The 27316-nt window shown below is 40.9% G+C and overlaps 1 protein-coding gene across 1 annotated transcript in view; it reads right to left on the bottom strand.

Annotated features, from left to right (window-relative positions):
- Positions 1-8419: 8419 nt before the first annotated feature.
- Positions 8420-27316, bottom strand: part of LOC136882467 (serine/threonine-protein kinase 32B) — a 502648-nt gene continuing 483751 nt past the window's right edge. Inside the window, exon 10 of the mRNA XM_067155127.2 lies at positions 8420-16792. Coding sequence (XP_067011228.2) covers positions 16439-16792 — 354 coding nt within the window. The 3' untranslated portion in view covers positions 8420-16438. The remainder of the gene's footprint in view (positions 16793-27316) is intronic.

Below are 27316 nucleotides of genomic sequence, written 5' to 3' on the forward strand. Positions count from 1 at the left end.
TTGGATGTTTCGCGGCAAGAAATATGCTCATTTTCATTCATAAGCACAGTATTCGTAATTTATTTATCAAATAATCAACAGGTTGGTGGCTTTACACATACATTTTTTCGACAGTACAAATTCAATTGTGCTCACGCATACATCACAGTTTTCCATCCAAATTGTATCATATAAATAGTTAAAGAAATGAAATAATGTGTACTACTTTAGTACCGCTCCTACTTCCCGAACTAAAAACATCATTTTATGCATTTCTTACATGTTGGTGTTTGTATGGAGAAACGTTTGCACTAAAATGGCATGTGCCCATTTATACAATGCTTTTGGCTTTAACGAGTTCATTTAGCCTTAGAAGTAATATTGGTGCTTGAAGAATATTTTAAGATAGCATTTGTACCCGTTCTTTGTAAAAGATTTCATGTCTCCTTCATGAATTTATGTGAAGTTACACCCCTGTATTCAAACGTTAAATACGATATGTTAAACTGATATGTTTCTACGAAGACACGTAGCAGTGACGTGAATTACGATAAACATGAACAAAGATGAGTCAGGATGAGGACAATTACAGAGCTTATTGTACGGTATAATTCCTGGTCCGACATTGTGCGAAATTTTCCTTGTTTCTCAGTTAAATATAGTTGTTGTTTCTCTGATCACTGGAGTGGTGGTGTGGCTGAATATTCATGAAACCCATCATTCGTGATAACCTCCCGTATTATCCGTTCTATCGAAAAAATTAAAATGGCCATATAGTGATTCCTCTTAACCCAACTCGAAGACAATGTGCACTAAAGAGTTCAACGGACCAAGCTCGATAGCTGCAGTCACTTAAGTGCGGCCAGTATCCAGTAATCGGGAGATCATGGATTCGAATCCCACTGTCGACAGCCCTGAAGATGGTTTTCCTTGATTTCCCATTTTCACCAGGAAAATGCAGGGGCTGTACCTTAATTAAGGCCATGATCGCTTCCTTCCCATTCCTAGGCCTTTCATATCCCATCGTCGCCAAAAGACCTACCTGCGTCGGTGCGACGTAAAGCAAATAGCAAAAAAAAAATTGTTCAACGGGACTTGGACTAAAAATCCAATTTTTCGTAAGCATTTCCCTTATTACCGTTGTAAGAAACAAACAATGGAAATAAATATTCTTAAACGTTTATTATATATAGTCTTTTGATAGATAATACTTCTATAAACGCTAATTCCAAGTGATACCCTGACGTCAAATGCACCTGATAACACAAACCTGAATGACTAGATTATAAATTGAGCCCTCGTTTGGATTAAGTCCACTGGGACTTAGACTAAAATATCGCCCATTAATTATGTCTCCCTTAAAAAGGCACACATGGGAAAATATTTTCAGAAATTGATTTCAATTAAGGCTGGCGGATTTCTACTCTGGTCATATATATTTTTGGGAATGTAAAATCGCTGTTTCGATCTTCCTATAATCCCCCAGTCCATTCAGGGATTTAGGAATAATATTGGCCTTAAAACCTACCCAAGGACAAGTACATTCTAAATATGAAGTTTGGTGGAAATATATCCAGTAGTATTGAAGTTATAAGAACTCAGACAAACAGACACCAAAGCCAAAAATATATGCAGATGGTCATTACTATCTCTGAAACGGATAATTGTACGAAAATTTCCTCAAAATGTTCAATGTACAGACACATGGTCGTTACGATTTTATTTATATAGGTTTTCTTACAAGTTGCTTTACGTCTTATGGTGACGATGGGACAGGAAGGGGCTAGGAGTGGGAAGGAAGCGGCCGTGGCCTTAATTAAGGTACAGCCTTGTGTGAAAATGGGAAACCACGGAAAACAATCTACAGAGCTGCTGACCGTGGGGTTCGAACCCACTATCTCCCAAATTCTGGCCGCACTTAAGCGACTGCCGCTATCGAGCTCGGTGTTATATAGATTAGTCAGGGTGAATGGATGGTAACAAGTCGGTCTATACAGAGCTCAAGGGATCTACTATGGAGGTGTTTCTGGTGGTTTCCTTGCATAGCCTGTGCTGAGATAGGTCCTAAATAGACAGCATATCTTTGGTCCCTCCTCTGTAGGCTTAGAGCTGTCGGTAAGAGACTGTACACTCACAATGTGCTACTTCAGCGGCTGGTAAGCAAGTGGTTTCTTGGCTAGTTAATATAAGATGGTTTTTCAACACTTTACCCATTAAAATAATCCAATTCAATGCTTTCTGAATATAAAAGATAATATTCTCTATACCAAATTGCCCTAAATGCTGCTTGTGAACTTCTCAGGATAATAGAACTATGAAATTTTCTCAGCAAATTGTGTATTGATCCACTGATGGATTAGATAGCAACAGCGTTATAATTTACATTCAGCATTGTTGCTAGAGAAATCACCGGTTACATTGCTACTTCAGCACTTCCAATTTGGCTTATGTTGCCATCAGTTTTTATCCAACATAAAATGTACAGGGTGGAAAAAAATAAAAATATGTATGACTGACGCGGATTTGTTCCTTGTTAATGAACAATGGAACTGCCCATCACAGGAAATCGTGATTTCGATGCTCCAATCTATTGCTGTCGCATTTGTGCCCATGCGCATCTTCCGACTACGACGCTGAGTGATTGAGAGGAACAGACGTGTTTAGTGACCAGTTGAATGCAACACAAAAGGGTGCTCGCGATAAAACAGCGCGAGTTCATTGTTGAGTGTTATGTGAAGCACGAGTCGTGGAAAACCTGTGCGGAACTCTTTGCGCGAGAGTTTAAGTCTGGAAGTGTTTAGGAACAAACTCCAGCAAAATCTGCAATGCAAACCTTAGTGGAAAAAGGACGTGAAACAGGCTCTTTCTTTCTTTCTTTCTTTATTTCTTTTCCTACCACTTTTTCCCCACACCTGTGGCGTCACGGGTGTGAACTGCATGGCATATGTCGATTTGGCCCTGTTTTATGGCCGGATGCCCTTTCTAACGTCAACCCTATACGGAGGGATGTAATCACTATTGCGTGTTTCTGTGGTGGTTGGTATGTTATCTGAATATGAAGAGGAGAGTGTTGCGATGGACACAAACACCCAGTCTCCGAGCCAGAAGAATTAATAAGAAGCGATTAAAATCGCCGACCCGGCCAGGAATAGAACCCGAGACTTTCTGAACCGAAGGCCAGTACGCTGTCCATTCAGCCAAGGAGTCGGATGACGTGAAACCAGCTCTGTAGCTATCGTAACTATCCGAAAAGAGTTCGAATACCAGAAAACATCGCTCAAGTGAAAGAAAGCCTAGAAATCTCAGCGTCGTTTATCTGTGCAAGTGGGAATTAGGAGATTGTCGTGTCGAAATATTATCAGAAAGGAATTGCCTCTGTATCCTTACGAATTACTGTTGTGCTTGCGTTGAAGCGTTCAGACGAACCTTCGCGTGTTGAGTTCTGCGGGTGGTATCTGAGTGAAGTGGAGTCAGGACTTCTAGATCGTCAGCTTTACATTCCGTCAGACGAGGCCATTTCCAGCATCTTCTGTGATGTTCACTGACAAGGGTCAATCCCGCCTCAGTCCTATTGTAAATATTTTCCAGGACAGTTGTTATTTTTCGCACCCGGCATAAGAGCCTGGTCTGTTCTCTGTGACAACCACTGCGTCTTCCACTGAAATACGTGGCGAAAATCGATGTTCTCTTCCTTCGCTACCATAAATCTGGCCACGAGTCCTTGTTTATATCCTGAAATATGTATAAATCGGTCTAATAGACAAACACGTGGAGTCTACCGTGTCAGATGACAGGGAAGCGTCGTTCTACTCCATTGCTAGCATTAGAGTGGGATAAATAGGTAGGAGGAGTTTTGGCTTATTATTCATCAAGTATCATAAATAGAGGTACTAACTGTAGAAAAAGAAAGAAACTGGAGGAATGTTGATACGATCAGGAAGAGGAGTATCAAGTTCTTTGATCACATAATGAGGATGGATAATGCCAGACTCAAAAATCAAACTTATAATCAGGTTTACAAGAATAAGAACAGCAGGCAGTGGAGACAAAGTATAAGGCGTGATCAAGAACTTCCCGTTTGAGGGCGTTACTACTGCGCCGTTCCCGGCTCCCCGAGGGGACGCATAAGATCCAGGCTAGCATAATTACGATCCTTCCGACTAACATAATTCTATCATTTGGGCTATGAGTTCCGGATAAAAGAAAGACATACCATACGGAGCCAAAGAAAACTTAAATTACACATAGAAACAACTCTCATACGTTGCTTATTATATTTCTTACGCTACCAAGTTGTTGCAGCATTCATCCACTTAAATCTAAGTCTCTACGCTACGAAACACATTGAAAGAACTGTTTAAATTTTTACATATCTTGTTTATTATATAATTACTTCAATCCAAAAGTCGAATGTTAATCTATCCTCCCTAAAAAAATCTGATAGAGGAAACTGCATGTTCATCTGACTATTTCGTCCATTTCTAGCAAACATGGCCTTAATTTCTTAGGACTACCTATTTCTTTTACTCGAATACCTAATTAATCATTTTCTTTCCATTTCTAGCTTCTCCATGTCACCCTTTCACTCAATACTTCCACACTTCTGGCGTAAGAAGAAATCGAAGAAATGTCAGTATCGGGTAAAATATATGCAAGAGATGTTTATCTAGAATCTGCCGGTAATTGACCCGTCCGGCACCCACTATGCATTATAGAGGAAATGTTGCTCGATTTAGTCATCCTTTAAACTAAATCTACTGAAATCTATTGCACTAAGTGCTTAAACCTTGATTGCCCAAAAATAATTAAGGACAGAATGTAGTATACGGCAAATTATTGAAGTCCGTAAAACCAATTATTCAGCTGAACAATATTATCATCCAGCCTGTAATTAACTTAAAAATCATGAGTCCAAAATGTCAAATTCACCATCTTAGACCTTTAAAGAAATGATCAAATCGAAAACAAATGTAAAATTAATAGATTGAAAGGATTAAGTTAAATATGTTTGGATAATTAAAATCTGTGAAATAGTTTAGAACATATTTGAGTAGTTAAAACTTGTATGAGTAATTAAAACATATTGAGTAACTAAAACTTATCTGGGTGTACCCTAGCAAAGAAAAAAATATTTACAACATGAGTCCTTACAAGCTAGAGTGTAGACTGAGGGTGGTTTCAAGATATACAGTACGCATTTTAGGCCTAAAACCATATCTCATGAATTGGAATTCTCCTCTATTGCCTATGAAGTTTCGAGTTAATTATTAGCTCTCCCTCGGAGCTCATATTAATCTGCTGACATATAGTTATTCCTATCTCTCGCAACATATCAATAGATACCAATAAATATCAACCTGGGAGGATAGTTCCCTAACATTTCTACAAGTAACTGGTTTGGTTTACAATTCTGAATATTCATACTCCTAATTGTATCTTCTTCTTCTGCGTGAATATTGATAAGTCCTCTTTTAAATTAATGTGATTTTTATAAATGGTTCAATAATTACCAGTAAGTTCCACATACCATTCTAAGATCTGAATCTACTCATCATTTTAAGTTGAACATACGTGCGACATTATATATTCTAACGACTACTCTAATAGTTTCATCTGAAATATACTAGCTAATGTGGTCTGCATTGTGTGAAGACTTGACCATCGAATATAATTCCTACATTTTCAGTCGGTCATCAGTGATAGGATGTTGCCTAAGAATCTATTACATTTCCTTTCGCCTGAGAATAGATCAAAATTAGAAGACATCTGTGACACAGTGCATGTGTTTAATTCATCCTCCTAACTGAGATTTCGTTGACACTACCAAGTGTGCACGCTAACCAACAGGTGTCACTCCAATCTTACTTGAACTTTTATGCTTGCTCGTAAGAGAAATATTACATGAATCTGCTACATATTCATTTCCCTTCTAGTAAAACTCAACATGAAAACTATTAAGTCGACTACTACCTCACCGTGCTCACCCTCGCGAAGAATCAATAGCTATCACCATTCTAAATTATCAATCTCATATCAACTTCTCTTAAATAATCATTATTAAACTTTCAAACATATATTCCGTCTCCTTTACTAAATACATGTCCACTTCCTTCAATCGTGGCCCTTATTATTTAAATCACGGTTCATGGACATATTTCACGATATTATGACCTTCATTCCATCATAACCTTCAATTATCGAAAACACATTTGTCTATTTAGCAAGCATATCCTACTGCTGGTTCCTAAATTGACATTCATTGGTCATAACCAATGTACACACGTACCTAAATCTCTCTTTGACATAGCATACAATTCATTGTCACCTTAACAAACTCAGTATTTCACACTACATGGATCACATCTCGAATGTAGGCTTTCATCACTGATTGACTACCTATCTATGGATTTGACATTCATATATGAAGATTACCTATCCACCTTTGCTCTAATTCAATACACCACTTTCGTCGCTTCATTATTTCGCACGGAACCAATTAACAAATCATATTACACTTACATATGAATATATAAACATTACTACACTAATTTAAAAGTAAGACTTATCTGAATTCAGCAGCTCCAGACGTCGGCATATGTCCAGCTGACAGGACATACTGATACACCTCCTTTTATTTCCCTAGGTGAATGGGAAATATTGCCATAATTCTCCTCTGGGCTTAGTCATCTCTCGGCAGGCAACGTCATCCGACGGCACCCATTTGGGCAGTCTGGCCTTTCATCTTCTTAGAACATCTGGCTCATCTCTGGACTAGTTGGAATAGAATAGCAAACAAGATCAATTAGCATTTCCATCATGAACAGCTGTGATAATTGTCTAATGCGAAAGATTGTTTCTTTTGAAAGAGTTGATCTACTTGTCAAATATTCTTCTTGGGGTAGTATATTTCTATGATTTAAAATAAACAGATTTTCTTTCTTCTATCTATCCCGGAGTTATTACAGGATTCCCACTTCTGTAACTCTTTAACTTTGGTGATATCGAGTAATACGTCAGCAGAGACTGCCGTGACGTAAGCTTGTTGTAGTCCACGTATCTTGAAGTTCGCGGAACGAAATTACTAATCTTCTGCTTAATTTGCGACGTGGCTTCTAAAAGTCTGTTCTTTGTTTCCGCTGAGCTGATCTTTTGTCGATACCCTCTTTAAACTCCAACGTAGTTGCTTTCGTCTTCAATTCGGATATTTTTAAAGTAGCAATTCAATCTCGTTTTCTAATTTTTCTCAATAATTGTTAGTAACAATCTTCACATTCGTTCTTTTTCACTGCCTTCTGGATCTAAATTCCTTTCTCTAGCGCCTGAGGTGAATACTTTTGCCTTCGCTTGCGGCGTGGTCAGACATTTTGACATTAATTATTCTAAGATACCTGGGCTCCATCTTTATCCTTCTTACGGTCGGAACTTCTTATAACAGTGAAATGGCACACTACAGCGAACATGCAACGTAGCGAGAATGCGATGCGGGTATATAAGTACGGACATGTAGGCAAAGGTATTAGTGTGTGGCAGTCGTATCGTGATGAAGTGATGCGTTAGATGCGACCACTTGAACTCTGGCGATGTTATTAACAAATGCGTCCAAACAGGACCATCGTGCTGTTATTGTGTTCTTGGCTGCCGAATGACAAACATCGATGGACATCCCTCTGATATGGGGCAGCATGTCTGTCGAAAACCACCGTGGTGGAATGGTGCACCAAGTTCCGTGTTGATCGCGCTTCGGTCGATAGGGGAGGCCAGTCTCTTTCATTACGGACGACAACAACAAGCGAGCGGTGAGTGAGGTGATTTAGGGCGGACCGGCGCAACCATTCGTGCGCTGGTAATGGATCTCGACATCAGCGTCGGACCTTCAAGGTTGGATGCTTTCTGTCGAACAAGGACGTGCATCAGGCGGTTACGGACTTCTTCACGCACCAGGACATGGTATTTAACAACACCCTGCTGCGTCAGTGTGATGAGTGCTTCAATTCTCATGGTGATTTTGCCTGATTTGGCATCCAGATTCAGGAGTGTTTGGCCGTCGAATGGTGGAAACATTTTGATTGCCCCTTATATAAAGAGAGGTATGGTAGGGATGGGAATACCACCAGATATAATACAGGGCTGACTAACTTTTAGGGGATTGATGCAAAATTTCAAAGGTATGTAGGAGAAAGAAAAGAAGGAACGGAATAACACCTGGAAAGAAGAGAGGAGGAAACACACTGAAATAATTAAGAACTATTGGAAAGCAAGAAAGGAAGCAGAAAACGAAACGAAATGTATGCAGTGGGTCATTTTAAGTAGTCCTGAGATGAATCGCTAAAAGGAGAACAGCTCTAAGACATCTTCAAAATTTACTCCTGTTTCTATTTGTGACATCTTAAAATAGTAAAATATTGAGTTTAGGAAGAAACATCATTTTTATCCACATTATCGGTTCCTTTTATCGTCGAAAAGATTGCAAGTGTAATAGAAAAAGAGACAAATTTAATTCAAAAGACCAAATCAGATAAAAAAACACAAGAAGAGTCATACACACAAACAAATTGAAGTAGAAACACTCTCCTATGAAATACAAACACTACTGAAGTTTGTTTTTCTTCATCTTCTGATTGTCACACGGGAAAAAGCATTTTCGCACCCTGCTGAATTAAAAAACAAAAATTGCATATATACACACATTGACAATCTATACACATGGTCGTATAGGACATAGCATAACAAAGTCTCACATTACAAAATGCCCTTTATTAATCCGCTAGCATTTCGAAAAACGAGTTCAAGTGTCTTGGAATTTGTCCATGTCATTACAATTTTTCTCTTGCATACAATGAGGCAAATACTTTCCGAGCTTATTCTATTTTTAATGTAAACATTTGAACTAAGAACCAGCCACACCGTGTTTTCATTATCGGCGACATGAAGGCCGTCTGCAGAGTTCAAAGCCCAAGAGGTAAGCGCACATCTATCCTGGCCTTGGATGCAAGGGGAAGTCAGGGAGTGATGGGCTGTTCTGTTCTGTATATGTTTACTACTGCTCACCATTTGTTTATTTTCAAGTCATACGTGGTAACTCCGTTTATCAAGTCTAAATAATATTTCAAGAAAGATTTTCTGGTGTAAAAGTTCCAGGTCGTACAAGAACCCAATGCGGTGTTTAAAAAAACGCGTAAACCATTGCAATCTCCATACCCTCAAGAATTGAAACAAAATACCTGTCAGGAAATTGATATCATGCAAAGTGAACTCTGATTGCTCCACCTTGCTATGTAGGCAGCTTCTCTACGATCTCTGCGTGAAGTATAGTTTATGCACCCAGGCGTAAGGGAAATATTATGTCTGAATTGTTTTTCGATATCCAGCAAATGATATACATGATGATTCAGAACAAAATCGTCAATGCTTGGCATGTTGTGCTGGACGCAAGCTGATCATGTTTCGAGAAGAACTCACGTCCGGCAAGGCATGTAGGATGCTTCAGCGTCATGAAGGGTCGGAAAAGATGGCTCTTCAATAGATTTAATTTCAGCGGGAATATCGGCTTCGGTCGCTTTATTCCCCCTGCCTAAATTAACCCTTAGCTCGCCGCTACCTTGTGTTTAAAGAAGAGGCAGAATCCACCAAAGAAATCAGTAGGCCCACAATTAGTACCCGTGTTTAAGCACCGGATCCCGTGAGATCTCCGAAATTAAGCAACATTTGGCGTGGTCAAGGTTTGGATGGGTTGCCACGCGCTGTTGGTGGGGGGTAAGGGAATGGAGGAGCAGAAAGGAACTGGCCACCCTACCGTACGCAAACTCCGACTCAGGCAGACCTCTTCGGAGGTTCGGACCTGCCTTCGGGCAGAATGCACCCTTACCTTACCTTACATTATCATCCGAAATATGCAAATATTTGACTCAAAATTAGACAACTTCTTCTTCTTCTTCTTCTTCTTCTTCTTCTTCAAGAAAAATAACATCATATTCCCTTCGGGAAAATCGAATGATCATGAATACGTCTTTCAATAAATTAAACTCAAATCGATAACGATTAATTCATTTACTTGCATATTACGAAGCATTTTGGAAAGACATCTCTATGAAATTTGGAGTCGACAAGTGTAAGTTTCAGTGCATGATGGGGGGGGGGGGGAGTGACTCGGCGCCTATGGAACTACCACATCACAATCTGCAAGATCACATCGACCATCTGTACTGTAACGCTCTTCTTGGATAATATGTCTCTCAATCATGTCCATCTATCAATACTCCACATCACAGCCAGCATAGTTGCTAGGTAACATCGCGTCCCTACTTTTCTTAATCGCTAATTTTATGACCCAGCCATAAGACATCCTTATGTCAAAAGTGTTTTGCACACTTCGTCTCGTGCTATGTAGGCAACTTTTCTGCAATGCCTGCGTGGTGTATAGCCTATGCATCCAGGCGTAAGAGAAACATTATACTTGGAAGTTGTTCTAAACGAATACAATTATTGCTTCGCCGCATACCGTAACATTGTCTGACCATCCATCCACAGCTTGCACGGTTGCTATGGTTACACTTCCTTTACACATTTTTTCGCGTCACGGTACACAATTTTTCGGATTACTCCCAGCCATAAGACACATCTATGTCAATATATTCGGTATTGACCTCAGTTAATAACTAGTAATGTATGTATGGTAGAGACTACTCGAGTTAAGTTAAAAGAACTAGTAAGAACATTAACTGAAATAGTGCAGTAAGATTGTATAATGAATTGTATCTTTAAATTAAAAGAACTAGTGGCAAACAACATTTGTTGGATGTACTTATGTTCGGTCATATTTTTCAACATTTTGGGTCATATTTAGCTATTTTTAAGATCATATTTACCTCCATATTTCATCAATTTTTAGAAGCTTAACACCCAAATCCTAATAACGATCATGACAATAATTTCAATTCTTCCTGATCCCTTGCTTGTAATTCCTACTTTCGTTCAATCAGAATGTAGCAGACTCAAATTCCGTGGTAATCTTAGTACTGTGCTACTGCTCCAATTCCAAAGAATTCCGACATCCAAGAGAAGTCCATAGTAAAAGTGAAGTTCAATATTCGCTATCACATTTATCACAGTAGACTCCATTTAAAACGTGTCTGAAGACGACATATTCATTGTAGAAATTATGCTCTGTCATACGTTGATAATATCTCGTAAATTCTGAATCCTTCAATACCACAGTAAATAGTCATGAATGCTTTAAAGCAACAACACTGCGCTTACATTTCTGGAACTCCTAGATATAGTTTTAAGTTAAAATAGAAGGACTTTACGCATGTCAAACCATTATAATTGATGGTAAATCTCAAATAAGGATGATCGAAAAACAAGGAAGGAAAATTCTCAGAAAAATCTTAGGACCAAAATGCGAAACATGGAATTTGGATGAAAAATACATCACATGAAATCCATAAAGTTATAGGAAAGAATCAAAGATACCATCATAAAATAGTTTTATGGTCACTTACGTACTAGTAGAATGTAACAGATTTACAAAGAAAATTTTAAACTTAGCAAAACAAATCAGAGTGAAGACGTGAATGAAATGGACATTAATGAAGAAAGATTTAGACTGAATAAAATTCAGATCTGATACTGTATAGGCTTTTGGGCTCATGCCGCGTCAAGAAAATAAGGTGAAATTCTTTAGGTTTCGCAAAGAACTGTGCTCTGCGTCATCAGAAGAAAATCTCGACTGTCCACGAGAAAGGCTTCTTAAACAACGACATTTTGAAATTTAGACCTATAATAGAAGTAGAAGTTGTACGTTCATTCGTCACCAGATGGCTCCCCGGACGCAGCACAGCGCTAGCGTTCGAAGCGGAAGCTGACCGAACCATCAGAATCAGTCTAAGAGGGTCACATAACATGTATACGTAACATATGACATTGACAGGTGTATCACATTGACACAAGCCTGGAATGAAACATCTGGCGATGAGGAACGCACGAATTTGGAGAACACCGAGACGAAGTAACAATAGTGAAAGGACAGGGAAAGGAACTACCTACGAAAATTCTTTTAATGGCCAGCAGTTAAGGATTTACGTAGACAGTAAGATAAAACGAGATATCGACGTAATTTTTTCAAATCACTTACCAGTATGACCAACCGTCTAAAGCTCATATACTCGGTTGACGTTGTTTCCGACCAGCGTGTATACTGTAATAATATAATATTGTGAAACTAAAGTACAGAAAAATAACAAACCATGGTCGGTAGCCTTGATAATGGCTGGTCATGGTCGATGGCCATTGTCGATCACTTGTTATTCTTTTCACTATAGCAAACTGATGAAAAAGTAATGTTTAATAATTATTTCACTATGTTTTCACTACCCATATTAAAACATTTAAACCCCCGCCTCTTGATTGTGTAAGCAATAATACACTCGCGCGGAACTCGAAAAGAAAAATCAACACAAAGCATTTGAAATTGCACTAACGCTTTGGTCAGGTTTAGCAAGCATGAGGCAAGTGTACTGACAAGGGGGCATTCCCTACTCGTTACCACCGATTTCGCTCCAATTTATAGAACATGCAGGGCTTGGCTAGAAAGGAAAGTACCCGAAGTGGGAACTCCAGATGGCCAAACGCATAGAAAATAAAAATAAAAATGTTGACGCGGCTCTCGCACCGTATAAGCTACTTACGTTTGTGTGCACGCCGAGCAGTTGTAAGAGCTTGGACTATTAAGTCGATGGTCGTGGGTTCGACTCCCCGTGTGGAGACAGGTTTTTCTGTCAACTTTTATATTATTCATTTTCTAATTACGCAAAGAGGTGAATAAATCATTTTATATATTTACATCCAAAAGGCATTGAAAACGTAAAAAAATTGGAAATTCATTGTCAGACTTTTTTCTACCTGCGCCAAGAATCTATTGTTTATGTACAGCCGTCAGGAGGAACCTTCACTTGTCAGGTGAAAACGAATCTTACAGCGAAACGACTAATCACGTTTATGGCACATTTCCCAAGGAGGAGAGATAGCCAATAAAGGAGAAAAAAAGAATAATTTCTGTTTGAAAACGTCGGGAAAGTTCGCAACTCCAAATTTTCTACAATTGGTGCGCTCATTAAGTAAATGACGTCCTATATGCCTTTTGCATATAAATAAAATAAATTAAAATAAAAGAATAATATACAAATTGAGAAAAAACATTCTCCACACTGGAAGTCGAACTCACGACCATCGAATTACTAGTCCAAGCTCTTACCGCTACGCCAACAACTGCTCGGCGTGCGCGCTAACGTAAGTGGCTTGTTCGGCGCGAGAACTGCGTCAACATTTTTATTTTTATTTTTGATTTCTATACGCTTGGCCATCTGGAGTTCCCACTTTGGGTTCTTTCATTTCTAATAATAAATAATAATGTTATTTGTTTTACGTCCCACTAACTACTTCTCAAGGTCTTCGGAGACGCCGAGGTGCCGGAATTTAGTCCCGCAGGAGTTCTTTTAAGTGCCAGTAAATCTACCGACACGGGGCTGTCGTATTTGAGCACCTTCAAATACCACCGGACTGAGCCAGGATCGAACCTACCAAGTTGGGGTTAGAAGGCCAGCGCCTTAACCGTCTGAGCCACTCAGCCCGGCACTTTCATTTCTAGCTAAGCCCTGCATTTTCTATACCAGGGCCTCTCAAACGCCCAAAATCTCACGCGTGCAGATCGAGGCGCAAGAGCTCCGTGCACTGTGCATCGATGCCGCTCGGCATTGCTCGGATCAACGCTTCGTCTCTGGGCTACTCGGCTAAGCTCGGCTCTATTCGGCTCAACTCAGCCCGGATTTGGAGCGCTACGGCGCAAGTGGGGCAGCGAGACAGGCGTGAGGAAAGAGAGAGTAAGCGCTATTGCTCCAAATCGAGGAGTGAGGGGTCTGCACTCTGGTCAACCAAGCCAAGTCATCTCTTGCACCGTGCACAGTGCATGCACCACGCGCATGCACCCTGAGAGGCTCTGTTCTATACATTTGAGCGAAATCGGTGGTGACGAGTAGGGAATGCCCCCTTGTGAGAGCGCATGAGCGATTCCAGGGAGTGAAGCTGCCGAATCGTTGGAGGTAAAACCAACGCCTTGGCGGTGTGACGGACGGTGCTGGTAACGGTGACTACACTATATGGAGTGGAACAACGAGCGGCGACGAAAGAAAAGCACACTATATTGTAACAGTATATTTAAACAAATAAAATAATTTATTATTCTGCTTTCGATTTGTTTTGGGCGTTGACACACAACTTGCACACACTGACGGAAACCTGTCGTCATAACGGACCGAAGAAAAAAGGAAATACCGTATGCAGGTATTAAATGTCATAAATAAGTCTGACGCGTGAGAACGTCAAAGATAGTATATTCATAGCAGGTATTTTTGTTGAATTTTATATCCAAAAAGTTCTGATTTTCTTAAAGAGTAATTTAAAATTTTACGAAATATATTTACTTAAATCCAGGCGCAGGATTTTGATGACGTAAAATGTTTAGAGAATTATCAATAAAATGACGGAAAATATCTACTAAATTATCGGATTATTTTTAAAAAATACACAAATTTTAAATGAAATGTTATAATCATTTCACTAATCGAGTTTGGGCCTTTCACATGTCGAGAAAACAAGGTGAAACTCTTCACGTTCCGCAGAGAACTTTGCTCCACATATTCAAAAGAAAATCTCGACCATTCACATGGACGTTTCCAAGAAGTGATAATGTAATTGGTTTTGCGTACCACTAACTACTTCTACGATTTTTGGAGACGCCTAGGTACCAGAATTTAGTCCCGCATGAGTTATTTTACGTGCCAGTAAATCTACCCACAATGAGGCTGAGTTATTTGAGCACTTTCAAATACCACCGGACTAAGCCAGGATCGAACCTGTGAAGTTGAGGTCAGAAGGCCAGCGGCTCAGTCCGGCATTTCCAAGAAGTGGTGAACGAAGTTTCTTTATTCCCCATATTGACAAAGCGTTGCGAAGATTCTCAATTCTCTGTACTCATCCTCACTTAAAGTTACAATAATATCGAAATACTACACACGTAAATGCTTCAAAATTCTCGAACATAGAATAAAATGACTCAAAAAGTACAGCGAGTTTGTCTCATCGGTTGGCCGCCAGGTGCGCCTTGCTTATCTGCCACCCGTTGACTCATCACTTCCCGTTACAAAGCGCAGCGACAGCATGGGTAATGTCCGTACTTCGCAGTTCAGGTCCGTGCTTAGAACGTGTATTAAGTGTTGATCTGTCGCTCAAACTGTTCTCGAGTTACTTCAGGGTATAATTCTCATAATGCCTCCACATGTGTACACGGTAGAGGAAAGGGTATTTATGTAGGATAATTATGTGAAAACGGAGTTTCACAGTAAATAGAGAGATGGATGATACGCCTAGTCAATACTATGTGTTAAAAAATTATTTACATTTACATTAGAGTACTACATGTTTCGAGAATATGTACATTCTCTTCTTCAGCTAATTAGGTAAAAATTCGTGTATTAGAATACAACTTAATGTAATAGATTTATTAGTGGTGGGCCCCTGTTTCATTAAGAGAATGTACATATTCTCGAAAGATGAACTAGATACAATGTAAATACATTTTTTAACACATAGTATTGTCTTGTTGCAATGCCGAGAAGCGGGGAGTGATGATTCAACGGGAGGCAGATAAGCTGGGCGCGCCAGCCGGCCAACCGATGGCACAAACTCACTGTATAAAATAGTCTAATAAATACCATAAAATGACCTAATAATGACGTATAACTTTAGAAAATGACCTAAAAATACCAAAAATGGCTAAACTGACCTAATAATTTTTTTTGCTAGTGGCTTTACGTCGCACCGACACAGACAGGTCTTATGGCGACGATGGGATAGGAAGGGCCTAGGATTTGGAAGAAGGAAGCGGCCGTGACCTTAATTAAGGTACAGCCCCAGCATTTGCCTGGTATGAAAATGGGAAACCACGGAAAACCTTCTTCAGGGCTGCCGACAGTGGGATTCGAACCATCTCCCGGATACAAGCTCACAGCCGCGCGCTCCTAACCGCACGGCCAACTCGCCCGGTACCTAATAAATGAGCAATTCTACAATGTGATAACTATCATCAGGTTTTCCTTACAAGTTAGCCATGTCTGTTGTGAACCAATTAAAAGATGTCATGTCATCAAAATCGTAGTCCTGGTTACATCACCACACATTTTTTTGAAAATTTTCGAAGTAATTTCATGCGGTGATTTGATGTAATGTTACATGGTTTCATATGGAAAAATATCTATGTATACAGATATCCGATATTAAATCCTACACTGTCGTTAGATGTAGATACTTAAAAAATTACCACTCCTAGATAAGACACTGGAAATATACAGCAGCTGTGAGGCTGGAAGCACACGTGGGTCCTGAGGAACAATGCGGCACACGCTAGTCACTTGTTTGTTATCGTTCGATCGTCCGGCGAGGGCGTGCGATCGATGTAGTCGAGTGGCCCCAAGATAGAGCCCGCTGTGTCCTGACACTCGCTCTGGGATTGTTTCAGTCGTGGCGTGGAGACGGAGCTCCTGTCGCTACAGAGTGAAGCGCTTCTCTTGGGACTCGAGCTGCCCGTTGCCTTGTGCCTCAAAGTGCCCGCTGGTTCGGACGCTTTCATGGCCTCCAAAAGTTCCTCCTCCCACGCTCGTTCCTTCCGCTCCCGCTCGCGGCGCTCCAGTTCTCGTTCACGGTTGTACACTCTGAAGTCCGGTAGGTGGTGTAGGGACAGCTCTGGGTTCAGATCACCGTCCTGTAACAGACAAGACGTAACCTGACGAAAAACACAGATTGCACTACTGACATCCCCTTTACAGTGGCGAAGTTACCTGGAAGCTTTTGAGACAGTATTAAAATTAAAATACAATAAAAATCAAATCAAATCAAATCAAATCAAATCAAATCAAATCAAATCAAATCAAATCAAATCAAATCAAATCAAATCAAATCAAATCAAATCAAATCAAATCAAATCAAATCAAATCAAATCAAATCAAATCAAATCAAATCAAATCAAATCAAATCAAATCAAATCAAAATCAACAATGATCTGCATTTAAGGCAATCATCCAGGTGGTAGAATCTCTATTAATTGTTTAGATATATTTTTCTTAAATAATTTTTAAGGTCTTGGAAAATTACCGAACATCTCTCCCTTGGTAAGTTATTCCAATCCCTTACTTCTCTTTCTATAAAAGAATATTCGTTCTGTTCCTATTTTTAAAAACACCACTCAAACTAATATGTCCACTAATGTCATCATACGGCATCTTTCCACTGACAGCTCGGAACATACCGCTTACTCGAGCAGCTCGTCTTCGTTCCTCCAAGTGTTCCCAGCACAAAGTTTACAATATTTTCTTACACTACTCTTTTGTCAGAAATCACCCAGATTAAATCGAGTTGCTTTACTTATGAGTTATTCCAGTTATTGTATCAAGTGATTCTGGTAAGGGCTCCGTACACTGGAACCATACTCTAGTTGGGATCTTACGCTCCTCCTCTACATCCTTACTACAATCCCTAAATACCGTCATAATCATTAAGAGAGATTTGTAATCCTTATACAATCTCGTTTATAGTCCGACTCATTGGCTGAATGGTCAGCGTTGAGGCTTTCGGTCCAGAGGGTCCCGGGTTCGATTCCTAGCCGGGTCGGGGATTTTAATCGTCTTTGATTAATTCTTCTGGCCCTGGGACTGGGCGTTTGTGTTTGCCCCAACACTTTCCTCTTCATATTGAGACAACACACTACACCGCCAGCCACCACAGAAATACGCAATAGTGATTACATTCCTACATAGAGGGTTGTCGCCAGGAAGGGCATCCGACCGTAAAACAAGTCCAAATCCACACGTGTGACACAGTTCACACCCACTACCCCACAGGTGTGGAAAAAGTGGTAGAAAAAGAAGATGATACAATCCCGTTCGTGTGATTACTAGGGCTCGGATATAATGCACTAAAAACTCCGAAAATATGCATGCTCATATGCACTAAAATATTGTAAATATGCACTAAAAATAAAACAAAATACACTTACCAGACGCATTATTTAATTTTAACTCTGTGTTAAACTGATAAACACGTTTGTCCGACTCGTTGGCTGAATGGTCAGCGTACTGGCCTTCGGTTCAGAGGGTCCCGGGTTCGATTCCCGGCCGGGTCGGAGATTTTAATCGTCTGATAATTCTTCTGGCTCGGGGACTGGGTGTATATGTCCGTCCCAACACTCTCCTCATCATATTCAGACAACATACTACACTACCAACCACCACAGAAACACGCAATAGTGCTTACATCCCTCCATAGAGGGTTGGCGTCAGGAAGGGCATCCGGCCGTAAAACTGGGCCAAATCCACATGTGCGGCGCAGTTCGCACCCGCGACCCCACAGGTGCGGGAAAAGCGGCAGGAAAAGAAGAGTTAAACTGATAAACACGTTTCATTCCTTGCAAAAGGATGCATGTCAGTAGGTTTCAACAGTTTTTCAGGTGTCAATAACTTTCTGTTGTCGGCCAAAATTAATTTATACGCTGAAAATGATCGTTCTGCGTCGATGGATATAAGGGTGTAATACTTGAACACTGGGAATGACTGCTCGGAACATCCTTGTGGCAAAATATTTAAGGCATTTTCTTCAGTTTAATGTAGTGAAACACTGCAGTAGACGCAGGGCAAGTTAACATATGAACGCACTTGTTTAAGCAAACCTCGGAAGGCTACTATAAGGAGAAGGAAAGAGGAATGTCAGAAAGAAGGAAATAGCTATTGTGAAAAGCGTCGTTATCCGTCTACCTGCTTGTATTGCGATTAAAGCTTTTTCCTTGATCAGGGAAGGCTTCTTATGTTACCAAGGGATGTACAACATACAGCGTTCATTAGGTATTTCATTTCGTTCAGAAATCTTAGATAATCGATCACACATAAGAGAAAAATATGTCTATATGCACTAACGTTAAAAATATGTATTTGCATATGCGCATATGCATTTTTTTAAATCCGGGCCCTAGACTGGTTACTATACCTCGGATTTGTAGGTGGTAATAGGTTAGAATGCAAAGTAATTTGGTTTGTAGTAAGTGTTATGCAACCCGTTGTACCATAATGTAGGAAGAGTAGCATAAATTCAGGGAATTCTATAGGCTATACCCCTGATATCTATGCAAATCTCACAGCATAACCGTTGTGCAGTGTAGGGTATACTTGTTACTGGCTTAAGTAAGTTTGCATTTTAACCTATCAGCACCTAATAATCCGGACTCTACTGATTACCTTATATCAACAATTATGTTCTTATGGTGATCCCATGAGGTACTTTTACCCCACTAACACAGTAATTAAAAGTGAGAGGAATTCTCCTCTCTTGGTGAGACTCACAACGCGACTTTTCACACCGTTTAACACCAAAGTCGATGGAAACTCGTTTTAAAATCCTGCTACCTTCGGTGTCGTTACCACGTGTAAGGGGCTTTGCTGTGACCTAGACGAAACGCCAGTCAAAGACAGTGGAAACTCATTTAACACACCTAAAACCACAAACGTTTAGCGTTAGTTAGCCCAGTAGGATGCATTTTTTCAACATCTTAACGTGGAAAAATATTCTTAAACAATCTAACGAAATATAAGCACTCTGTGGAAGAAATACCGAGAAAGAAAAAGCCGACAGCTTTCGTAATTTGAACATTGTTGCGGGAAGAAACAACAAAAGCAAATAGCAAAGCTATCAGGAAACGGCTAACAAACGAGTAATTCAAAAATTCGTGCTCCCTTCCTAAGAAAGGTAAAGAAATTGCCTTATTCGCAGTAAGTGGTTCGCAGAAAAGGTAGGACTGAAATGATGGCAGACGTGGCTCCTTTAAGAAGCTTGTATGGTTGAGTCAGAACAACCAGCGCAGGCGTGCCTTTGGTAAGACAAACTTGTGACATGTCCTCAGTTACTGTAATGCCCCCTCCCGCGCTACTACTGTCTACGACACGTATCTTGTTCACTGGTTCTCCCAGCGTCAGCTGCTGTACTGGCGAGCATCAACTTGCTCCGGGCCGCCTGTTACGTCATATCGCCACGTCACACCTGCCAGTCTACACCTCGTGATACTTCCAGTCTGTTCCACATGACAACTCGCATATTTTTTTCCCCGACTCATCAGTCCGGGATTTCACTGCGCTGCTGTGTGGAGGCTCTTAATTGTTTTCTTCGCAGCGTGCTAGTCACCGTGGTTTTAACTGGAACAAGGCAGATGGTGACCTAAGAATGTTACCCAAATTTTAATATATTTTCTGCAATCCTTCAGGCCCTTTTTGGTATTTTCCGCTGGCCACTTAAAAACTTGGAATTCTTTCCCCTGTGCCATGGCAACAATGTTTTATCATGAAGATTTTGAGTGGCTGAAAACGCAGTGACTGACTCAGTGGAACGTTCTATCTGTTCTTAGTGTTTCCCCCCTTAGTTTTTTTTGGATGCTTATTCCCGTTTTATCCTGTTCCTTGCCGGTTGAGCTGCATGTCCCTTTTTCTCCTATCCTTTTTCCATTCGGGTTCGCTCTATTTGGGTATCGGTCTGTACTTTGGTGTCACTTGTATTCGATTTTGCATTTATCCTCTGAAATCCAAAAATTTGGTGGCTCAAAACAAAAAAAGAACATAACTAGTTGTGTACCGACTTTTCTCTTTACTTGGTGTTTCAGTCTTTCCTTTTTTGGTCTTACTTCTTTGTAAAATGATTTTTCAATACTACAATTTATTAAAACTTGACAAATATTTATACTTGTTTTGTACCTGCCACGGTCCTCTGATTTCTTTCACGCGCTTCCCTGGCACTATATAGTAAGACAACGATTATTAAATTATCGCAATACTACTCTGAATTCGGCTCATTGCTTAGGAATACTCGCCATCACAGAGTTCCCGCCGGCCTTATTGCAAAAACCTTTCGCGATAACGGGTGGGAAATATATATGAAGAAGTGAACTGCTTAGCACGAGAAGATGAGATATTCCAGCCATCAATAAACAGAGAGATCGTTCTGTAATATTGGGCCCAACGGTACGTCTAGAAGCAGGCAATCTACGTTCCAGTATCCTATTATACCATGGAGAAATATCATGTGAACGCAGTCACCGTTTACGGATTGTTAGTGGGTGCAAGAGATACTGGGGATGATAGCTGAGTTATGGAAGAGGTTTTCCCCTCGATGAAAGCTACCTAGCCACGATTGTGCGTGGGTCCGTGCTTTTTAGGAATCATTTATATTCAAAAACATAAAGATTGTACAATACTGTGTCTTATGCCAAAGAAGTTGAGTGTCAGTTTCCTAAATACAGGATTATATATATATTAAGGAAGCGTTTTGGCACACGGTAATAGCGTGAGGAGGAGGTGACGAAGACTTAGTAAAGACAGATAATGGTATTTCCTCTTAAAAACAATAATCACCACCATCCACCACCAGACAGATAATTAACACTAGCTGCTATGGTTACCATGGTGTCGGTTTTTTAATTTAATTTCATTTCGCACAATGTGCATAATTAGAGGACATACTCTTAAGCATTTTCACAGAATTTTGTCAGAGATATTTCTCTGCGCTTACATATTACGTGATATCTGTCACATGGGTTATCACAAAGTTTGCACACGCATAGTTCATCCGGTTGGTGGTAGATGTCTCTCATGCAGATACCGTGGTGAAAACCATGAACAGCTAAACGCGTCATGAAGTGTCTCAATGTGTAATTGGCTTTTATCCATTCTCTGTTGACCATAGCATCTGTAGCGTAAAATTCGGGAAATATTTCTTCTCTTTTTACTTGCAGTTCACGGAGTAGACTCTGGTATGCTTCTGTTGATGGCAGGCATAAGTCGTTTCTTACATCCTCAATGTAGAAGGATTCTCTGGCGAGAACATATGCCAGACGTCGGTTTTCTGTTCACGTTAAGGGAACCGAGAAGTATGAAACGATAGAAAAGTAACTTTCTACGTTTAGTTAAAATATCTCAGAAACTAAAACAGGTATTTCCTTGAATGTTCTTTCGATATATTCAGAATACATTAATCAATATTTGGGTAGAATATGAAGCTTTTATATGTAATATTTTGTGTCAGAAAAACATTATAACATTAATATTTTTTTAAAAAATATTGTTAAAAATTCCCTCAACTGATGTACCTCTTTCTGAGAAAATACCCAAAGCAGACCGAAGAAACTTTGCATGCGTAATACACTGACTGACAGAGCAAATGCAACACCAAGAAGGAGTGGTTCGAAAGGGATGAAAGTTGGGGAAAAAACAGAGACGGCACGGACGAATAATTGATGTTTATTTCAAACCGATATGCAGGTTACACAATGCGCACGGCATCGACTCAGTAGGATGTAGGACCACCGCGAGCGGCGATGCACGCAGAAACACGTCGAGGTACAGAGTCAATAAGAGTGCGGATGGTGTCCTGAGGGATGGTTCTCCATTCTCTGTCAACCATTTGCCACAGATGGTGGTCCGTACGAGGCTGGGGCAGAGTTTGCAAACGGCGTCCAATGAGATCCCACACGTGTTCGATTGGTGAGAGATCCGGAGAGTACGCTGGCCACGGAAGCATCTGTACACCTCGTAGAGCCTGTTGGGAGATGCGAGCAGTGTGTGGGCGGGCATTATCCTGCTGAAACAGAGCATTGGGCAGCCCCTGAAGGTACGGGAGTGCCACCGGCCGCAGCACATGCTGCACGTAGCGGTGGGCATTTAACGTGCCTTGAATACGCACTAGAGGTGACGTGGAATCATACGCAATAGCGCCCCAAACCATGATGCCGCGTTGTCTAGCGGTAGGGCGCTCCACAGTTACTGCCGGATTTGACCTTTCTCCACGCCGACGCCACACTCGTCTGCGGTGACTATCACTGACAGAACAGAAGCGTGACTCATCGGAGAACACGACGTTCCGCCATTCCCTCATCCAAGTCGCTCTAGCCCGGCACCATGCTAGGCGTGCACGTCTATGCTGTGGAGTCAATGGTAGTCTTCTGAGCGGACGCCGGGAGTGCAGGCCTCCTTCAACCAATCGACGGGAAATTGTTCTGGTCGATATTGGAACAGCCAGGGTGTCTTGCACATGCTGAAGAATGGCGGTTGACGTGGCGTGCGGGGCTGCCACCGCTTGGCGGCGGATGCGCCGATCCTCGCGTGCTGACGTCACTCGGGCTGCACGTGGACCCCTCGCAGGTGCCACATGTCCCTGCGCCAACCATCTTCGCCACAGGCGCTGCACCGTGGACACATCCCTATGGGTATCGGCTGCGATTTGACGAAGCGACCAACCTGCCCTTCTCAGCCCCATCACCATACCCCTCGTAAAGTCGTCTGTCTGCTGGAAATGCCTCCGTTGACGGCGGCCTGGCATTCTTAGCTATACACGTGTCCTGTGGCACACGACAACACGTTCTACAATGACTGTCGGCTGAGAAATCACGGTACGAAGTGGGCCATTCGCCAACGCCGTGTCCCATTTATCGTTCGCTACGTGCGCAGCACAGCGGCGCATTTCACATCATGAGCATACCTCAGTGACGTCAGTCTACCCTGCAATTGGCATAAAGTTCTGACCACTCCTTCTTGGTGTTGCATTTGCTCTGTCAGTCAGTGTATTTCAACAAGTTTTGAGCTGCTGAAGAAAAAGTATTATCTTATTATTTACAGGAGTTGAGAAATTATTTCTTTTAACATCCTATTTGAAAAGTGAAATTTTCTGTAAAATTTCCAGTGCTCATCAAGCTGGCCTCCATGAACTAATCAAGATATCTGATTACATTTACTTCCACAGTCAGATCTATATAATGTCTTAAGAGACTACCAAGTTTCAGATACATTGATGTGATATTTTCTAAGAAAAAGGTACATACAGTTTCAAAAAGTATGACTTACAGAAGATCCAAACAGAATATCTTTTTTTTTGCCAGGGGATTTACGTCGCACCGACACATAACTCTTATGGCGACGATGGGATAGGAAAGGCCTAGGAGTTGGAAGGAAGCGGCCGTGGCCTTAAGGTACAACCCCAGCATTTGCCTGGTGTGAAAATGGGAAACCACGGAAAACCATCGTCAGGGCTGCCGATAGTGGGATTCGAACCTACTATCTCCTGGATGCAAGCTCACAGCCACGCGCCTCTACGCGCACGGCCAACTCGCCCGGTAACAGAATATCTGACTGGTAGCTGGTATCTAATGATATTCTGAGTGCAGGGTTATGTTTAAACCTAATTTTATTGCCTCAAATATAACTGCAGCACAATAAATGATATACGAAATTATTCAGGAAAGATTGGAGATTTTTAAAGCTCAAAAATGAAAATTCACATTTTTGAGCCTATCGCACTTCGCGGTTTCCTTACTTTCAGAAAGACCCACAGTCGAAAACATGTGCATCTTAAAAAGAAGATACGACATTCTTTCTACCCATCCATTATCTGCTACCTTCGCCACCTCGTCCCCAACAGGCTTCTATAAGATTTTGGTCTTATACACTGGAACTTAAATAATCCATTTATACATCTGCTTCTTCTTCTTTTCCTACCGCTTTTCCCACACCTGTGGGGTCGCGGGTGCGAACTGCGTTCCACATGTGGATTTTGCCCTGTTTTATGGTCGGATGCCCTTCCTGACGCCAACTCAAATGGAGGAATGTAATCACTACTGCGTGTTTCTGTGGTGGTTGGTAGTGTATTATGTTGTTAGAATATAAAGAGGAGAGTGTTGCGACGGACACAAACACCCAGTCCCCAAGCCAGAAGAAGTAATCAGAAGCGATTCAAATCCCCGACCCGGCCGGGAATCGAACCCGGAACCCTCTGAACTGAAGACCAGTACGCTGACCAGTTAGCCAACGAGTCGGGCCATCCATTTATACATATTAGAGAATAAAGTTCCTGGTAGCACGCATCGACAGATCTAGTTATAGCAGGTTATAGAGTTGAATTTCTGCAGCTTTTACTGTGAGCTGACTTTATTTGATGAACGAGAAAGTCTGCAGGAAGGGTGGAACACCGAGAGAGAGAGCAGAGAGAGATGTTGAGTAACGTTATTCGTTTCTTTATAAAGGAGAACATTGCTGATACGAGAGAATTTTAATAGAGATTATTCTGACGCAGCCGTACCTCGACGAGTTCGTCGGATTAAATGCGAACTAGGTAAGAACTTTACGCATGAAATGAGAAACTGAAAATAAAATCGTAACGACCGCGTGTCTGTACATTGACTACTTTGGTGAAATTCCCGTACAGTTATCCGTTTCAGATGTAATAATGACCATCTGCATATTTTTTAAGCTTTGATGCCTGTTCGTTTGTTTGTCTGTTTGCTTGAAAACTTGAAAACTACTGGATATATTTCTACCAAACTTCATATTTAGAATCCAACTGTCCTTGGGAAGGATTTAGGGCCAATATTGTTTCTAAATCCCTGAACTGACTGGGGGTTTATACGAAACCGAGATTTTGCACTCGCACAAAATACACACAACCAAACTTAATGGAAATCAATTTCTAAACCTTTTTTCTCATATGAATCATTTCGATAAGAGGATTAATAAGGGAGATATCATTAGCGGACCGGTTTTCGGTACAAGTCCCAGCGGACTTTACTCAAGGGCCGGGTGCGTGTAAAGCGTATTTCTTATAACTTGAAAACTACTGGAGATATTTCAACCAAACTTCATTTTTAGCATCTACCTGTCCAAAGGTAAGTTTTTAGGTCCATACCATGTCAAATTCTCGGAATGGACTCAGGGTTTATAGGGAACCGAAACAGTAAAATTACTCTCCCACAATATATACAAGACCAACCTGACTGGAAATCGACCAATCTTGATGGAAACCCATTTCTAAAACTGTTTTCCCCATACGCACTTTTTCGACGGGAGGATTAATAAGGGAGATATCATGAACGGTCGGTTATGCAGGCTATGTCCAGCGGACATAGCCCAAAATGTATTTTACGTAGAGCAGATTCCTTACCTATCAATATAAATAAAATCGTAACGACCGTGTGTCTGCGCATTGACTATTTGGGGGAAATTTTCGTACAGCTATCCGTTTAAGGATAATAATGACCATCTGAATATTTGTTAGCTGTAGTTTCCTGAAAGTCCTCATTTTAACCTCCCCCCCCCCCTCACTCTCAGTGCACGATTGAGGCACAATCTGTCAGACGAGCTAGAAAATTGAAATTTGGCAAAATTATGTCAGCATGTAATCGACGGAAAGCTTCCAAGATCTTAACATATTTTATTTTTTATCCTCGAAAAATATCGGAAAATGGAGACAATTTTAATGTCGGTGCAGACCTTCGTTTGGAGGTATTTTGCGGCTAAACGGTAAGTCGTATCACAAAACGGATGGCGCAACCTCAGTTCAATTTAGGATGATCTCCAACTTTGGTCCTATGACGTTTCGTCGTATCTCTATTCTTTATATATTAGATTTGCCTCTATTTCTCGATTATACCTACATTTTGCCCTTTGTACACGTATAATTCGTAGTTAGAATCATCTAATTCTACACGAACATGGCCCATGCAGTATCCACACGTGAGCCAAATTCTATGTTTGTAGCTGTCATATTAGTACCCAAAAGTATTGCACTGTAAGAAAACCTTACCCAAATTTCACCCATAAATAGATGAAACGGGAGAAAATATCTTAAGACAAGCCATTTAGACCGCTAAATGAGGCGTCTTATACTACAATCCGTTTGTCGATATGATGTATCGTTTAGCAGCAGTTAATATGTAAATGAAGGTTTGCAATATTGCAAACATGCATATATATACTCTCTCTCTCTCTCTCTCTCTCTCTCTCTCTCTCTCTCTCTAGAACCCGGGACCCTCTGAATTGAAGACCGGTACGCTGACCATTTAGCGAACGAGTCGATATTCATTGAAGTCGATTTGTAGCGATGTATAAAGGGTGTGTTTGCCATTATAATTAATATTTTACATCGATAATGACTTTCAGCAGGAGGGCGTCTGGCATTGTAGTCATTACTCTCCACATCGAATTTGACTGGCAGTACCAATGCGATCCTTCTCCAACTTCTTTGTAACTGGCACTAGTAAGGAGGGATTACCATTGTAATTAATAATTCCCTTCTCGATTTGACTGGCAGAAGTCAAGGGAGCATGCAGTTTTGTTCAAAACTCTCCTAACCGATTGTGTTTGAGAGTAGGCAAATGTGTCCGCCATTATAAACAAATTTACCCACCTCAAATGTGACTGGCATTAGGCAT

The sequence above is a fragment of the Anabrus simplex genome, chromosome 10 (assembly GCF_040414725.1).
Source record: "Anabrus simplex isolate iqAnaSimp1 chromosome 10, ASM4041472v1, whole genome shotgun sequence".
In the NCBI taxonomy this organism is placed as follows: domain Eukaryota; kingdom Metazoa; phylum Arthropoda; class Insecta; order Orthoptera; family Tettigoniidae; genus Anabrus; species Anabrus simplex.